At 38.3% G+C, this 17,363-nt stretch overlaps 2 protein-coding genes and 4 non-coding genes across 6 annotated transcripts; 5 read left to right on the top strand and 1 right to left on the bottom strand.

Moving 5' to 3' along the window:
* The first annotated feature begins 12 nt into the window (after window positions 1–12).
* Window positions 13–5,466, top strand: tpst1l (tyrosylprotein sulfotransferase 1, like). Its single transcript, XM_043221554.1, has 3 exons — window positions 13–292; window positions 2,099–3,252; window positions 4,460–5,466. Exons 2-3 carry the CDS (start codon window positions 2,417–2,419, stop codon window positions 4,677–4,679), a joined length of 1,056 nt encoding a protein of 351 aa, XP_043077489.1. The 5' UTR covers window positions 13–292; window positions 2,099–2,416; the 3' UTR covers window positions 4,680–5,466.
* A 62-nt stretch (window positions 5,467–5,528) lies between these two features.
* On the bottom strand, window positions 5,529–5,600 carry trnaw-cca. The gene has a single exon. It is a non-coding gene; the product is annotated as a tRNA-Trp (tRNA).
* Window positions 5,601–6,094: 494 nt separating this feature from the next.
* Window positions 6,095–6,166, top strand: trnae-cuc. Its single transcript has one exon. It is a non-coding gene; the product is annotated as a tRNA-Glu (tRNA).
* A 252-nt stretch (window positions 6,167–6,418) lies between these two features.
* On the top strand, window positions 6,419–14,399 carry zgc:152891 (uncharacterized protein LOC767741 homolog). Its single transcript, XM_043221553.1, has 15 exons — window positions 6,419–6,508; window positions 7,333–7,508; window positions 8,324–8,537; window positions 8,643–8,724; window positions 9,741–9,830; window positions 9,947–10,062; window positions 10,159–10,331; window positions 10,442–10,585; window positions 10,715–10,918; window positions 12,065–12,151; window positions 12,268–12,437; window positions 12,514–12,635; window positions 13,127–13,227; window positions 13,339–13,509; window positions 13,603–14,399. The coding sequence occupies exons 2-15, from the start codon at window positions 7,371–7,373 to the stop codon at window positions 13,780–13,782; spliced, it is 1,992 nt and encodes a 663-aa protein (XP_043077488.1). The 5' UTR covers window positions 6,419–6,508; window positions 7,333–7,370; the 3' UTR covers window positions 13,783–14,399.
* Window positions 14,400–16,287: 1,888 nt separating this feature from the next.
* On the top strand, window positions 16,288–16,359 carry trnad-guc. Its single transcript has one exon. It is a non-coding gene; the product is annotated as a tRNA-Asp (tRNA).
* A 305-nt stretch (window positions 16,360–16,664) lies between these two features.
* On the top strand, window positions 16,665–16,736 carry trnad-guc. The gene has a single exon. It is a non-coding gene; the product is annotated as a tRNA-Asp (tRNA).
* The last annotated feature ends 627 nt before the right edge of the window (window positions 16,737–17,363 follow it).

Genomic DNA, 17,363 nt, shown 5'->3' with positions numbered 1-17,363 from the left:
AATAGACGTTCGCTTTAGCCAATGAAATTTGAGAGTTTCTCTTCAGCGCTGTGGAAACTGGTATGAATTTAAGATCTCCGCTCGAAATTTACGGCTTTTCGCTGGATTTAAAGCCGTTTGACGCCGATGTTTCGCGTGTGAGGATTCACGCGAAATGTGCTCGCGGCGCAAGACCCCCGTTCTCGAAGTCAGAGCTTCGTAGCTCCGTTCGCGCGAACCTCGCGTCGGCATTTCACCAGACAGACGTGGTTCTGGAGAATGTAGGATTTCGAGGAGTTGTACTTTCTGTACGGTAAGACACGCCGCGCTCGGTTTTTCTGGCCGAACTGTTCAAATTGACAGAGTTGTTCGGGTTTTTGACGTGTCGTGAGCGTGTTTCACTCGCTCAATTTCCTTGTCGCAGGCCGCCAAGTCTTGCTGGCGAATAACTTTGATCTCAGGTAGATTCCGTTCTCGATTTCCCCTGCAACCGTTTAAAACGCGTCTTCGTGTCACGCAGCTAATGCATCGGAGCGAAATCAGCCATGCGTGTGTGCAAACCTAGGTATGTGAACTGAAAAACGCGTTCGGTTTTGTTTTATCTATGCGCTGTGAAGATCGTCGAGCGGACCGCTTACGATAACGTACCCGTCGACTTGTTGCGTTATTGCAGTACGTGCACGTTTCCCACGAAACGCGGCAGAGGTCTGATACAGCAGAGCGTATTCTTTCCGCACGAGCGCCAGTACGTCTTCATTAGCATTTTGTGAATGTTCAAACTCTGATACAGAAAATCACGGTCCAGTGTTGTACACAATTAAACATGCTCACTAGGTAGTGTGCATGTTCAGACATATCTATAGAAAGATAGAGACCACTAGGTAAGCAACACAGGTAACCAAAGTATCAAGAAAACATAATTATTCTATTCTTGATTAATATGTTGAGAAGTTACTTATAGCTTATTAGATGTATTTGGTTATTTTCAGCTGGCTCTACCAATTGCCTGAGACTGGGATAGGAGTATCTTTTTGACTAATATTATTCAAATAAGTGTTCAGTGGAAACCTCTTTAGCAACAATTAGGTCTGATTCAGTATTACCTGGGTATTATTTATACACGCGTTAATAAAATGATTGAACATTTCCACCTAATTCACAACATGTACACCTTAATTTGTGCTTAACCTACTTTTAATATTAGTCCAGTTGTATTACTGTAGATGAGCGACGCACACTAACAATGGTAGGAATGTACATAAAAAGTGCTGTCGTCAACATAGGATTTTATTTGCAATAAAAAAAATATATTTAGAATAAAAAACTTTTTGATGCATTGCGTGTGTCACAAATAACACCCGTGTTCACCTCAAAAACAAAATCAACCACAGAAACTTGCCACGGCAGGATGCGTAACTACGTAACGTGTATGTTTGGCCAGAGTTTGAAGTTGACGTGTGAAAAATGCTGTTGATGCTGACAAGCAGAGGTAGGAAGTGTGACCTGCACACATGGAGGTAGCCTGTTTGTGTGTGGAAAAAGGAAACTAGATGTTGTAGTAGATTAGCAGGCCAGCCGCTTAAAATGAACAACGTCTAACCTGACTTAATTTTTCATGTTTGAATTTGAATTGAATCAGAAATTAATTATTTGTATCATTTCTGTAAATGAAATCTATAAACGTATAGCATTGTCGTCTTTGTAGAGCACGCGTGCTGTTTAATATCGTCTTGGCTATTGAGCGCAGAAGATTGAGATCTACTATACAAGGCTGTTCTGCTTTGACCTGTATAACCGTAAATCTAAGCATTCTTAAACCAGATATGACGCCTACAAGATACACAAAACATCATTTTCACAGCATCATGTCGTTTGTCTAATTACATCTTACAGGATGTTTTTCTTTGGCGTATTTTGGCCTGCAATTCAAGCGCAGTTCTTGAGTTACAGCGCTCCAATTGGCAAAGTCTAATTGTCTAATACCATTACTGTAATGTTGTACTGAAATGGTATTAGATATGTCATTTAATGTAACGTGAGATGCGCCCTAGTAGCCAGTGCTGAAACAGACCTGACAAAATCCGTTTTTTGAAAGTGTTTTTCCTTCCCTTTTTCACAGGCACAATGGTGCTGACAGAGAACATAAGGCTTGACTTAACAGGTCTGATTTTACTTGAGCTCCAAGCAAAGGCCTGAAGAGCTGCTGGTTGGAAAACATTTGCCCATCCCTTCCCTCCCCCCCAAAAAAAACCTTTACCTAAACTGCCTTTCAACATTCTTTCAGCCTTTCTGGAAAGCATTCGCTGCGTCTTTTTTTTTTCGAAATCCCTCTTGACCTTCCCTCCCCCTTCATTCTGCGAAGTCTGATTTACCAATTTCGTGGCTTCAGTCTGCTTTTTTTAAAACCACAAACCGCATGCTCCCCTAAGTGTGAGTCATGAGAAAACAGACGTGCAACGTTCTTCTGGTCTGTGGGGTCATCAGCTCCATCACGGTTTTTTATCTTGGCCTGAGCACGATAGAATGCCCGACTGCTCGTTCTCGCGCTGCGCAGCACCGGTGGGCGGCTAATCTACATGCTGGCCGAAACCTAAGTGACCCGTTACAGATCCCAGAGGAATACAACGAGGAAACCCCTCTCATTTTCGTCGGCGGAGTCCCTCGTAGTGGCACCACGCTGATGAGGGCCATGTTGGACGCCCACCCTCTCGTCCGGTGCGGAGAAGAGACCCGCGTCATCCCCCGGCTGCTAGCCATGCAGGCCACGTGGAGTCACTCTGCACGTGAACGGGTCCGTCTGGATGAAGCGGGGGTCACCGATGAGGTCCTGGATTCAGCAGTGCGTGCCTTTCTGTTGGAGATCATAGTGGGCCACGGCGAGCCCGCTCCGAGGCTCTGCAACAAGGACCCTTTCGCTCTCAAGTCCCTTTCCTACCTCTCCAAGCTCTTCCCTAAAGCAAAGTTTGTTCTTATGCTACGCGACGGCAGGGCTACTGTACACTCTATGATTTCTCGCAAGGTGACCATCACCGGGTTTGACCTGTCGAGTTACCGGGACTGTTTGGTGAAGTGGAACCGGGCGGTGGAGGTGATGTACGACCAGTGCCTGGCTGCAGCGGACGGCAACTGTCTGCCCGTGCATTACGAGCAGCTGGTCCTGTACCCTGAGCGGGTGATGCAGAAGCTCCTACGCTTCCTGGACCTGCCGTGGGACACCGCCGTGCTGCACCACGAGCAGCTTATTGGGAAAGCCGGTGGAGTTTCACTGTCAAAGTGAGTGAGTTTGATGCTTTCAGCTATTCGTTTTCATATTCACATCCTTGATCGCATCGGATAAGACCAATATTAAAATTCTTTTATAATCTATTTAATAATGGACCTTTTAATGAAAGAATAGTAATTAGAATAAACTTGGTAAACGCATGAATTCATATTTGTCATTTTAACTGAACCTAGCACTGAAATTGTTGCTCATTCAGTGGAGGGAGGACTTGGGGTTATTGATCACGTTGTCTGCGTTTGCTCCAACTGATATAGTGAAATCAAATCAGGGACCATAACTGCCATTTCAAATCTCATAATCTATGTAATTAATGTTTTTGTTATTTATTTATTATCGTTGTTGCATTGATCTATTTTTATGAACAAATGTGGTCTTCAACTATGGATATATTAACCACAAATTAAAAATGTATTCCTGCATCTTGTTCATTTTTTGTGTATGTTTTTTTTTTTTTTCCCCTCAAAGAAAACACTACACAACTTTTAAAATCTGAACAGATTTTAAAACACAAGCCAACTTTGTAAATGGTTACAGTGAACCACTGGGCATAATACACTAAATGACTCACCGGACTTCGAAGTTCCAAACTGATGCAGAAATTTGCTCTTTGTTGCTAGGAGATGCGTGACGAATGAAAACAATACGCGTTCTAAAATTGGCACAAAAAATACCATACATATTTGATACCCTCTGACTGGATTCAACCATAGCTTTGTTCTCATCGTGTCTGACCCTGTCAATGATTTTCATTTACCATTTCCTTTTACATCTACAGCTTTTCCAGATGATGGATTGTACATGCGTTTCCTTGTCGAGCTGGCTTAGTGCTCTCTATGTAAATATTTCGCTGCTCTGTAATATGAGCATTGCCGCAAATAAATTAGAAGTAAATGGGGTGTTTGTTTGATCGGTTGGCGTTCTCAAAGCCCTGGTGAGCGCTAATTGGGTCCCAGTCCTATAATAATGGAACCGGTGTTAGACATTAAAACGTCTCCCGCTGGAATAAGTAGATTTGAATTTATCAGATCCTACTGCAATTTGTGATGTGGTCGCTTTACATACTTAATCTTTAAAAGGCAGATTTAATTTAATTTCACGATATCGTAGACGAGCACTCATCTGCCGTTTTCCTAACTACAGGGTTTCTAAGTAGATGTATGATTATTTATTGTCTTTTTATCCCCGTTTTCCCCGCAGAGTGGAACTGTCGACGGATCAAGTAGTCAAGCCAGTGAATACAGACGCTCTGTCTAAATGGGTGGGCAAAATCCCTGCTGATGTGGTGAATGACATGGCCAGCCTTGCTCCGATGTTAAGTCGCTTAGGTTATGACCCACTGGCCAACCCACCAAACTACAGCAAGCCTGATCTCTTATTTCTGAACAACACCAAAATGGTGAGGTCAATCCAAAACTGAAAGGTCCTCTCAACCTTTAAAGCAATAAACAATGTGCAGTTTTTGAGCACGTAAAGCCTTTACTTGAATGATCAACTTCAGCAGTTTTGTTGGAAAAGAAATTCATCTTGTATAGGACCATCGTTGCTTGTGGCAACAGTTTTATACAGTGATAGTTTTATTGTTGTATTTGTGAAGTCATTTTTCTATTAAATTTGATTTTAATTTTTTGTTACTTGTATGCTTTGGTGTTGCTACTAATGTTAGTCTAATGCCTTTTCGTTATTTTATGTGTGTAAATGCATGCGTGTTGTGTTAGATGTGTCATAATGAGTTATTATTACACAGGAAACAATGCTGAAAAAGGAAGCCACACGTTGCACAGAATTACCACTTTTTGCATTGTTCTCCTTGACTGCAAGTTTAAAAGTGTTTTTAAAATGTTGACCTTTTAAAGGAATTATCATTTTATTGTAGGCCTTTTATTGTGAATTTATGTAGTGCATACTTGACAAATGTGGTTCAAACATGAAGGACTTCAGACACGGTCTCTGCTCATCTCCAGCATTCCTTCACATACCTTCAAGTCCAGTAATATAGAACAATCTGTCTCATCGCATGAGACTGCAACGTTTTTTGTAACATTTAACGTTTTGTTTCATGGAATAAAATAAAGCATATTTATTAAATGTTTTATTTCTAAAAAAATCTATGTGTGTTTGAATGTGAAATGAGATTGCTCAGATTATGTGGTGTAATCAAAACAAATTGAAAGGACAATAAAAAAGTATTTTCGATTGATTTTTAATTGTGTTGGAATTGTCATGCATTAAAAAAAACTGACGATTCAAATGGAGGAGAAAAAAACATTGACCCCGACGTGATTTGAACACGCAACCTTCTGATCTGGAGTCAGACGCGCTACCGTTGCGCCACGAGGTCCGGTAGTTCCGAAACTAGAACCATTTATTTTGGTATGTTGACACCAAACCACATGTACTGGCGTGGTTCAGTTTGGGTTACATGCTACTTCTAAAACTCTTACTAGCATGTAAAAGTTAGCTTCACCACTCAAAACATTGTCGTAATAAGCGTGCCAGTGGCCTTGCTCTGATAGCTTAGCATAAAAGGATCGACGTATGTAACTTTAGACAAAACGCGCATATATTCGCGCCACTCGCTAAACGTTTTTTCTTCATTTCGACAAAAAACATTTAACGGTAACGTTAATCAACGTTAGACTTTCTTGTATCGTCAACTCTAATGCTGTTTTCTAAGAGTTACGTTAAAGTATATAAATTTAAAAGGTCAATTTCTGTGTGATTTCAGTTGGTAACGCGTGCTGCTTTATAAGTAACAAAAGCATAAATCGATAAATAAACGCGCCTTTAAAAAAAAATAGTCGTAGCACGTTGCTGTAGAAGGTCGCTGATATGTCCCTGGTGGTCTAGTGGTTAGGATTCGGCGCTCTCACCGCCGCGGCCCGGGTTCGATTCCCGGTCAGGGAACGCTTACTTTTCGCGTTCCACACATCGTGTTATACATTTGTATAAATAAAAAATACCATTTTAAGACCACATTTCTCAAAAATAAGCGTGCACGTACATAACTGGCGTTCCACTGTACACTTGAAATTAATTTACATGAAATGACAGAGATAATAACTACAACACGTACGCACCCAACTTCACGACAGTCTAAGTCGCACCAAAAATAGCCATAAACACCACACATCCGGAAGACAGTATGACTAGCCCATTCACACACGCGATTGGTTGTGGTGAGATAAAGTGATAAACTCCTTGCCATCAGTACACTCGACTCACATCTTCAGAGAAAACACTGGGGAGGTAAGTTAAAGCACTTGTCCTTGTCATTTCATTGTCTTTTGCGTTTTTTAACCGAACGTGTCATGCTACCGCTACCAGATATAGTTTTTTTTAAATAATGCACAGATGAGAAGAGAAGCACTAAATTCTGCAATTCTTGTTTTCTGGTGTGTACTAGCTTAAGTGCATAAGGCGGTGGTTTCGAGCAACGTTTCAACACAGAAAATGTTTGAATTATCTCGTTTAATGTTACTGTAGTTTTCAAATGTAAAGTAGTTACATAGTTACAAGTTATAGGCTATAGCATTTACAATTCAAATAGGGAATGTCGTTTTTGTCACTTCTGTATGCAAACATTTGCAAATAACGAACATAGCGTTTTCTAAAGGTCTAAATAATACATTAAAAAAAGAGAAAATGCCAAAACATACAGCTCATTGAGAAAAATATTTATTAACGCAATGTAGTATGCATACACAAATAAGTAGGACATTTACGCCGGGGATTTGATTTATACATGAACGTTGATTAAACACATGTTTTGGAAAATTCTGTGAAGTGTCTCTTTTTATTTTCTAGCTGGAAATGACTTTAACATGCTATCAGTTGATAACATTTGAATATTTCTTGTACCTCCACAAAAATAATTTTCCTATTGTTTTACATTCACACCCCCCGCCTCTGCTTTCCATTTTGTTTGTGCTTCGCTTCTTCATTTGCACATGATTTTGCCATTTTCCTATTTCAATTTTTAGCTAAAATGGACTGTCGTGCCATGCGTTCGTTTTAGCAGTCTTACATTGTAAAAGTTATTTCCAGTTCACAGTATTGATTTTCATTTGTAGGCCACTTCTTTTAATTCTTGGAAACTTTACCCTGAGGAATGGACGGCTTTCATGTAACCATTCGAACCTCAGCATCTCCGCTGTCAGGAACGTATGGCGGGGTCTGGATCTCTTTGATCGGTACTCTGGGTGAGAGCCCTTCAGTCAGAGTGGAGCACTCTCTCTTGCCAGGCTCAGTAAGACAATCACCAATCTCGACAAGACAACCCCTGACTCTGAACTCTGTTTTTACAGGTTTAACTGTTTACAAATAAAATCATAAATCATAAAAACACAAAGGTAGCTGTAAGTAACAAACACAATATCATAACCCAATACACATTAAATCAGCTTATGTTAGATTATGTACTCAGTAGTTTTATAAGACAATATATTTTCCTTCATTTTTTAAAATAAAAACAGCAACGGTGTAAAATGCTATTTAAAATACTATTTACATTTATGTGTTTTTAAGTTTTGTGTTGATTTTCTAATTCTCTTCCTGTGATGGCAAAGCAAAAAATTTACAGCATAATCAGTCTTCAGTGTCAAATGATCCTTAAGAAATTATTACAATGTGCTGATCTGCTCCTCAAGAAATATACGTGTCTTTATCACTTTTGATCAATTTAATGCATCCTTAAAAAGTCTTTTGTCAAGACATGTCACTGAACAGTAGCATAACTTACATAGACAATGTGTCAAAATCCACCTAACAACATTACACCCTTAAACCTATGCACTCATACGCAAGCGCGCACACACAGGACAAAACCGCTTCTTTTTTTCCACTGTATCACTTCCTCTGTCTATCTTTCTGTAATCAAAAACGTCCTTTAACAGCTACAGGACACTGCAGCGTTTGCTGGTAACCCGTTCGAACCTGACTAGGATATAATATGTCAACTGACTGTTAGATAACAGAATCGTTCACTATGGCAGCATTCTTTTTGACCGTGACCCCGTCTCGCAGGTGCACATGCAAATGTGGTCTTTTTCTTTTTTGGGACAGGCCTATGCAGTAGTCATCGAGCCTAAAGAGGAAGTGGGTGCGGTGGTTCTGATAAGACTCCGTCTTGAGGCTCGGCCTGGTTTTCCGGACCTGAACTGGCACTGCCGGGATGTTCAGGTGAGACGGAAATCTGAGGATCCTGAGGTGGAGGTTTTTCCTTGTCATAAATGGATCCGGACAGCAGATGGTTACGTCGAGCTTCGGAATGAAAAAAGTGAGCTGTTTCAGTTTTTTTATTGCTTGGTAATTAGGTAATCAGCAATATCCTTATTATTTCCTGGACTTCGCATCAAAATCGCACGATGTTTCTCTTTTCTAGCATGTCTAAAAAAGCAAGAAACGTTAGAAATTCTGATCAGTCACAGAGAGAGGGATCTCCAACATAAACAACGGTTTATCAGGTATGTATTTATATTAACCATAGCAAGTCTCTAACTGAAGCTGCCTAGGGGTCAAGAGATTTCACAATATTGAATAAAGCGAGAAACCTACTTTTTCAAATTCACGTTGTCCGATTTTCATCGATATCGGATTAGATCGCATTCAGACGATGCTGGCGACAAGTTATCGAAAGATGTCCGAACCGTTATTGTAAAGCACGTTGGCAGGTTTTACAGAACACGCTCTAAAATAGATATAGCTTTCCGCAATGTCTTGTCTGGCCAAACTTTGTATGTGCATGAAAGGATGACCTGAGAGAGGACGCATGAGTAGTTCTGGCACATTTCCGTTTGCTGCTCGAAGTATGTAAAGAATTGACAAGTCTGCTTTGAAATGTCTTAACGCTTTGGTCAAAAACTTGTATGAAGTGTGTTGAAGCTGGGTTTGAACTAATGCCTTGTGATCTTCAGCTTGAACACCAAATATAAGTCATATAAGAAGTCAAGTGCAAAGACGAAAGTGTGGGTATTTGAGTTGGAGAACCCTGATCTTTTTCAAGTAATTAAAGACAGTTTCTTAGCTCTTCTTTCTTTCCCTCTTTCTTTCTTTCTCCTCTTTCTTCGCCTCTGTTGCGCTCGACCACTTAATTGCTTCATTGCACTATATTTTAGTGATGGCGAGTTGACCAGCAAAGCTTTCAACAAAACTGTATTACAAAAAGGTTCATTATTCAAATATTCTATCCACCTAGTGGTCATAAAAATCAATAACAGCTTTCTATTACAGCTGTTGGTTTCAGAACGATCATTGTTTTGTATTATTGTATATAAACAATGGTCAATGTCAAAGTCATTCATTTGTGTACTTTGCTTTGTTTGAACCAGATACTAAATGTGTTGTTGTTGTTTTTATAAAAGCTTCAGAGCTTCTTTGTTGAATGTAACATCTCTACTATATACAGTTTATTGTTTTTGTACTCCCATCTGTTTTTTTTACGTTTAATGAAGATGTTTTGGGGTTTCTTTATTATTTGTAGGTGGGGCACATTTGTTGAAGGTGGTCCTCACTGTGTAGACATGACCAGCGTTACAACTTTAGGACCGAACTTGACTTACATCCGTCAACGGTTGTGATTTAGCTTTCCTAAAGCTTCATTACAAACTAGATTTATATTCATTTATTGTTGTGCGGTATGAGCTGAATTTGAAAATAAAATGTCAAACAATTCTCCTCGTCCTTTAGCCCAGTTAACAATGTGCACTACATCAAGAGTTTTATAGAAAGAAGAACATCTTGGAGAAACCTGCAGGAACTTGAGACGTTCTTCCTTTTCAGTGGAAGGGAGAACACAATTGCCAGTATGCCAAACAAATAACATCTAATCTACCATGAATGACGATGATTGTTATTATGTAACATTTTAATAGTACATGTATATTTATTTTTTCTCATAGAATATGTTCAGGCTCATTGGCGAGAGGATGCGTTCTTCGGATATCAGTGCCTCAATGGTTGCAACCCTCTGTGTATAAGACAGATCCGTAACCTGCCACCTAACCTATCCGTCACGTCAGAGATGGTCGAACCTTTTCTTCCGGAGGACTCATCACTGGAACAGGAGATGGAGGTGCGAACAAGTGTGCAAGTGTGAGATTACAGAGCATTTGGACAGTTTTAACAGCACAGAATTGTTTTGCAATTACGCGTTTACGTAACTACGTAATGTGCATTGAACAGAGAGGACGTGTGTATCTTTTGGATTATGAGATACTGGATCAGCTGCCTGCTAATACTATCAATGGCAAACAGTCCTACTTGGCTGCTCCTTTATGCCTGCTGCACTACAGTCCGCAAGGAGAACTAAAGCCCGTGGCTATACAAGTAAAATATTTTAATCGCTTTTTAACTGTAATAGTCACCAATCTCTCATTATTTACAGAAATTCTGTTTTGGCTGAATTTTACTGACCAACTGAATGCTGAAATGAAGACCCAAATCTTAATATTTTAGCTTCAACAGGCTCCTGGTCCACGGAATCCTGTTTTCTTGCCCTCCGATTCTGCACCGGATTGGTTGTTAGCGAAGATGTGGGTCCGTAATTCAGATTTTCAAGTTCATCAGCTGCTTTCCCATTTCTTGCGCACTCATCTTTTAGGTGAGGTGTGCTGTACCGCCACGCTCAGACAGCTCCCCGAGATTCATCCTCTTTACCAGGTACAAACAAACATACGGAAACATGCAGTGTTGACTTTGACCACTAGGGGGCCATTTACTAGGCCAGTTGGCCTTTATGTCTACATGAATAATGTAAGATTCTATATAAATATCTTACATTTCTGCCCCAATACCACAGTTACTGTTACTACAGTAAATCCATTGTAGATGTTGGTGGTTTGTGGATTAAAAAGTATTCTTACTGCATTGTTGTCCACAACGTTTCTCCTATTTTCAGCGTCAGTGTTGTTGAGAATGTCTTTAAACTAAATCACCATAGAATCTGGTTTATATGGAAACCTCTGCTCTAAACTCAAACACTTCTCACAGTCTTACAGTTACATCTGGTCTACAATTTTGTGCTATCATCTTGTGGCGATATTGTGAAACTGCACATTTAATTATGCTTGGCGGGCCACGTATAATATATTTTAACATCATTTTTACTTTTTATATCATAATTTTAACTTTCATGTCATAATTATGTGTACATTATAGTTTATAGACTTTTCTTTCTCATAGTAATGATATGATTTATTTTATATGTGGTAAAAAAAATGGTCTTCAATATAATTGGGCTTTATAAATAGACTTTCTCGATGCTTATCAATTGAATTCATTTGATCATTTTTGACTTGCGTAGTAGTTTCTGCCACTAAATAAAAAATAATAGAAATAAAAAGGTTTTTTTTGTCTTAATTGGGCTTTGGGCTGCTACTAAATAAAAAATAATAGAAATAAAAAGTTTTTTTTGGTCTTAATTGGGCTTTGGGCTGCCACTAAATAAAAAATAATAGAAATAAAAAGGTTTTTTTGTCTTAATTGGGCTTTATAAATAGACTTTCTCGATGCTTATCAATTGAATTCATTTGATCATTTTTGTCTTGCGTAGTAGTTTCTGCCACTAAATAAAAAATAATAGAAATAAAAAGTTTTTTTTTCAGATTCTGAGAATGTATTAGTCTTTCTTCTGAAAATTGGACTTTATTACTTGCAACTGTGAATTTATATTTCCCATAGGCATTACAGTTTAAAAAAAAAACATTATTTTTTATTTAGCTTTTTTTAAGGGCTTCCGTCGATTTTGATCATTTAATGTCGAATGCTTTAACTGCTTAACTTATAAACTGCTCTGCTTTTTTTCAGCTCCTAATGCCTCATGTCTGGAGCACTCTTCAGATTAACATTAACGCTAGAGTCACACTTCTGGCCACAAAAGGGGTTTTTGACAAGGTCGGTTTTGGTGATTCCTGTCTTTTTACTCTGCGAAGAAAGTGTAAGAACAGAATCCATTTTTAGACCTGTGATTTGGTCTAATTTTAAGTGGTTTCTATTTCCGTTCTCTGCAGTCAATAGCCTGTGGTCTGGATGCAATACCACTGCTAATGGCCCGAGGAATACAGCGTCTCCGCTACAGCTCAATGTGTGTGCCAGATGATGTAAGAGCTCGAGGACTGGATGCGCTGTCTATCTGCTATTATGCACAAGATGCACTCAGGGTCTGGGATGCTCTGCATAGGTACTTTCATCGGCATTTAGCATTCACAGTCCTCTTTAGGTTTGAAGTAAGCACGTGATTTGCGTTTGCCATGCAGGTTTGTTTCAGGTTGGATTCGGTTGTATTACTGCAATGACGAGGACGTCCAGCACGACTCTGAACTACAGAACTGGATTAAAGAGATCTTCACGGAGGGATTCCTCGGCCTCAGTGACACAGGTTCAGGAAGAGAACTGTTACAAGGGTTCAATCACACGACACACATTTCGTATATTTTGGTCAGAAATGATTTTGTCCTGATATCATTATTAGAACACTCATCTCTTAAAATGTCCAATAATTTGACCTTTTTATGACAAGGCAAGATTTTTTTTAATTTGGAACAGGTTATGAGGTGTGACTCCCCAAAAACATGATGGTTATGAATTAAGAATTTTGGGAGGGCGTAATTCTAATTGAACATGATTAAAGTAGTTTAGTTAGTAGTTAAGTAGTTAGCATAAGTAGCCATAATTTTTAGGAACTTAGGAACCTTTGACAAAGATAAGGTGATTTGGCCTTTTTATGACAGGGTAAGGTTATTTCAGGACATAAAATGCCACGTGGTTTAACTATTAAACATTATGAATTAATATTAATATTTAATATTTATAATATAAAGATGATATATATTTATAAATTCCTTTCTCTTCATGTCATGCTCTCTCTAGGAGCTCCGCAGTCATTTCAGACCGCAGACGAAATGGGCAAGTTTGTTACCATGGTGATCTTTTCCTGCTCAGCACTTCATGCAGCTGTGAACTTCTCTCAGGTATGTTCAGTAATCTGACGGAAGTGGTCAGGAACAGCTTATTATATCCTCTTAGCATTCCAATTAGCATTCACTAAAACTCATCTCAACCCCCCTCTCCTCCACATTTAGCTGGATTATAACATTTGGATACCAAACAGTCCAGCAGCCATGTCACAGCCACCTTCTCAGACCAAAGGCTCAGTGTCCGAGGAGGATATTTTCTCCTTCCTTCCTGAAGTAAACTCCTCTTGCCACGTCCTTAGCGTCCTGTCTCTACTCTCACAGCCTGCCACTGACTTTGTAAGTGTTACAATCTCCCACGTAACGCTGCATGGACCTTACACTTCAATTTTTTACTATAGCATGCCATTACTTTCATTGCTTCCTCTTTAGGTGCCCTTGTGCCATTATAATGAGTGGTACTTCAGCAGTGGTGCAATCGTCAAGCTTGTAGAGGAGGTCCGGAGAGAGCTGAATATGATAGCAAAAGACATCGCAGACAGAAACAGCCAGCTGGAGTTACCCTATCCTTACCTGTCTCCAGACCGCATTGAGAACAGTGTGACTATTTGAGTTCAGTGTCCAACTGAATCAGAAATTGTAACTGTAAGGTCAATCGTTTCCAAAACTATAACCTGATGTTCATTTTCTACTATTTTGTATACCCTGATATTTGTATTACAATTGAGTCTGAGTTTTATATGTATGCACACAGTCAGAGTAGATTTAGTTGTTTTTTTGTTACAATTACATTTACATATTTAAGAGTTTTAAGTTTGATATTCAGTGCTTAGTTTAGATACACACAGACTGTTGATTACAATCAGCTTTTTTTACAGGCTCATATAATCTATTTGATATCTGCATTTACATTTGAAAGACGACTTTTTTTTAAAGTGTGTTTGCTCATCAGATGTCAAATTGATGTTGATTAGATGTCTTTAAGATGTGCTGTATATTAATTAGAATGTATGTAAAACCGACATCTGAAAGACATCTGTACTATCTGGGTTCACTGATTAACCTAATTCACTGATAATAGAGCTGCCATAACAGAAAATGTGCAATTCTGGGAATTTCTTGCAAAAAAAAAAAATCATTTAGTAAAACGTTTTAAGCATTGAATAATATTGTGTACCTTTGATTACAAAAAAAATTCCAATACAAATATTCCATTCATGAGAGATTAACCTTTATTTTTCTTTGTTTTTATCACCCATCATGTTTCATATTTCTTCTCAAGCAATTCTTTATTGAAACGACAGCATGGGACAAAAATAATAATAATAATAATAATAAAATAAATCATTAAAGAAGTTTTATATGACCTACAAAACATTAATTTAATATAAATACTACATATAACTGGCTGAAAGTTAAAAAAACACCTATGTTTTACCTGTATTGTGAATGTATTCAGTATTAAAGTGCCCTTTATGGATTTTTGATTATCTAAGGCATAAAATTACTTTTTAAGCAGTGTGTAATACAGTTAGTTCTAAGTGAATGAAAACATCCTGCAAAGTTTTAAATCTGAAAGTGCACCATGTATAGTTATTGTCTCTCAAAAGAAAGGGTCGACTCGAACTTATTGAAATTAGTCGTTTTTAGAACGAGTCCCAGGGCCTCAGCCGTTTCATACTGAAGTAAAAAAAACATGAACATATTGCCCACTCACTTGGTCTTTACGCGTTGGTCTGAATGAGAATGCAAATGCATTATTTGCCACTAGGTGCCGCTTTTAGAACGTTAAAAAACTCAGAAAACACTTAAATCGTTGAACGAATCGTTTGGGAGTCGTTGTACAAATACGTTAAAAATAAACGCCTAGTATAAGAGGTTTTTTGACCTCTCATGCATGTCAGCTTGATGTTTGGGACTCATATGAACTTTTAAAAACCCATAATAAAGTATACTTTTCATACAATTAATGAAGTCTCGTTGCCGTGTCGTCCAGGCCACATGGGGTGCTAGCATTCAGGAAACTTGTGTGGAAACAGTCAGCACGCAGGTCCCTATAGGTGGCTGCATCCTATATTTCGATTCCCAGCCGTCATCAGACAGCTGATACGTGTTTGTATATATAAAACCATTTTAAGGTCAGTTTGGGTAAAAACGTTTGCATAGGTTAATCTAACCACGTAATAAAGTTCATGACAGGTGAGAGTATTTCTATGAATAATTAATATTTGTATTAAGGTCTCCACATTCAATCTAGTTTGCTTTGAAATGTTGTTACGCATGTAGCAAATACATTCACGTTTAGAGCTAATATTGGTCATATTTATAATATAAGTCAACTTTAACCGTGTTCAACTCATATAAAGCCATATTGCATTCCATCGAGAGTTTGAAGCAGTACATCGGCGGAAAGTAAGTATTTTGTCTTTTCTTTCTTGTCTGAGTTTTAAAGTTAAAAACTGTGGCTGTTGCTTGTTACTGTGTGATAACCGAATTAGAAAATAAACTGCAGACCTTTGTGTTTTCTAGTACTAGTTGCATGTAGCCAATTTAAACAGCGCTGCGGGAACTCGGCTCTATGCGAAAAAAATGCGAAAAACCGGGTTCGTGTGCAGTATCATTTTTTCTCGACTTTGTTCTATATTAAGGATAAGTGGCAGCCCTCCATTCGCTCTTTCAAATGGGTGTGTCACGAACATGATAATGCCTTTTAGGTTATATTACAAAATAATAAACAACTGTAAAATGTTTGTTTAAAAAATAGTTTCCGAACGATGCACACGTTTTCGTTTCCGTGCGTTGGGGAGTTTATTGTGAGGGCAAAAAAAATACCGATTTAAACCGATTTTATTCGCGTTCCAGTTATAGAAAGCTGCTTGCTTTGAAAGTAATTATTTTGTGAGCTGTGCTTCTTACATCAATAAAACGTTGGGTTTTGACCTTATTCACTGTAAAATTGCCTTTTTTTTTAGTAAACCAAATTAATTATTTTGAATGGAAGACTTGACCAGCGGTAACAAACTATCAGGTGTTTTGTACTTCGCTGCGTGATCATAACTGGGGTAGTTTAGTGCAGTTGTTTTTTTAGGGCCTGTAACATGTGTTTTTTTAAGCCACTCCTCGTTAGTATAGTGGTAAGTATCCCCGCCTGTCACGCGGGAGACCGGGGTTCGATTCCCCGACGGGGAGAAGCAAGCCTTTTCTTTTCAACGGGGAAACCGCGCTTAGTGCTCACATACTCCTAGGATATACAATATGAAGAAAAATTATTTGGCTATTTTGTTTTTGTTGCACAGTGAAGATGGACAAGTCTTTTGAGTTCCAGACTGGTAACTAAAATACAATATTAAAAAAATTAAACTATAACAACTTATTAAATATTTTAATTGTTTTATTTTTAATATTTAATACTTATTTAATAACAGAAAAAAACGTTCATGATCGGACTGTTGTTAAGTACTTTACCCTCGGTTTAGGCGGTTTTATTATGGAGCTCCTCGTTAGTATAGTGGTAAGTATCCCCGCCTGTCACGCGGGAGACCGGGGTTCGATTCCCCGACGGGGAGACCGATATTATTTTTTTTTTCTATTTAATTTTTATTTGAATAGGGTTTTTTTGTTATATTACAGCATAGTGAAACCCTTAGAAAAAAAAGACAATTTTACAGTTTAAGCAGTAGTTGTTTTATTAGTCTTCTAATTGTTCCAGTGAAGAGAAAATATGACAAGCAGGTTATAACAGTAAGTTTTCCAAGAGCCATATAATGTTGTTTAAGAATATGTACATGTTGAATTAAAATAATACTTAAAATTCACTTACAAATTTAATATAATTAAGGTAAAAGCAATACAATAATTTACATAATGTATGTTCTTGATACCAATTGCAGAATTGACTATTCTTTTAACTTCTTGTCAGCTTATAGAATTTTTAGAATCTTACAGAAGATGTTACTGTACAGTACTGCATAGAGCATATTAATCGAAACAATAACACTGACAAGGTTCTGGTGGCGCACAAGTATTTGTACACAGGAAGAACACTGAACCAGTCAAACCGAAAGGTGTCGAGAGCATTTCCATTTCAATGCCATTTGTGATGAAATTTATTTGCCAGGTTTGGGGTTACAATGTCCTCACCGGCAAGTTAACAGAGCTAGATATTCATGCTCACCTTTGCACACAATGTCCCA

This window comes from Puntigrus tetrazona, chromosome 21 (assembly GCF_018831695.1).
Source record: "Puntigrus tetrazona isolate hp1 chromosome 21, ASM1883169v1, whole genome shotgun sequence".
NCBI lineage: Eukaryota > Metazoa > Chordata > Actinopteri > Cypriniformes > Cyprinidae > Puntigrus > Puntigrus tetrazona.
This window is presented reverse-complemented; position numbering and strand designations above follow the sequence as displayed.

Bases quoted from the DNA above. Each gene is read 5' to 3' on its own strand.
- zgc:152891 (XM_043221553.1), top strand. From the start codon at position 7,371: ATGGACGGCTTTCATGTAACCATTCGAACCTCAGCATCTCCGCTGTCA. The intron at 9,831-9,946 runs GTTGTGATTTAG...CTCGTCCTTTAG, and splicing joins TTGACTTACATCCGTCAACG to CCCAGTTAACAATGTGCACT. The intron at 10,919-12,064 runs GTACAAACAAAC...GCTTTTTTTCAG, and splicing joins AGATTCATCCTCTTTACCAG to CTCCTAATGCCTCATGTCTG.
- tpst1l (XM_043221554.1), top strand. From the start codon at position 2,417: ATGAGAAAACAGACGTGCAACGTTCTTCTGGTCTGTGGGGTCATCAGC. The intron at 3,253-4,459 runs GTGAGTGAGTTT...TTTTCCCCGCAG, and splicing joins GGTGGAGTTTCACTGTCAAA to AGTGGAACTGTCGACGGATC.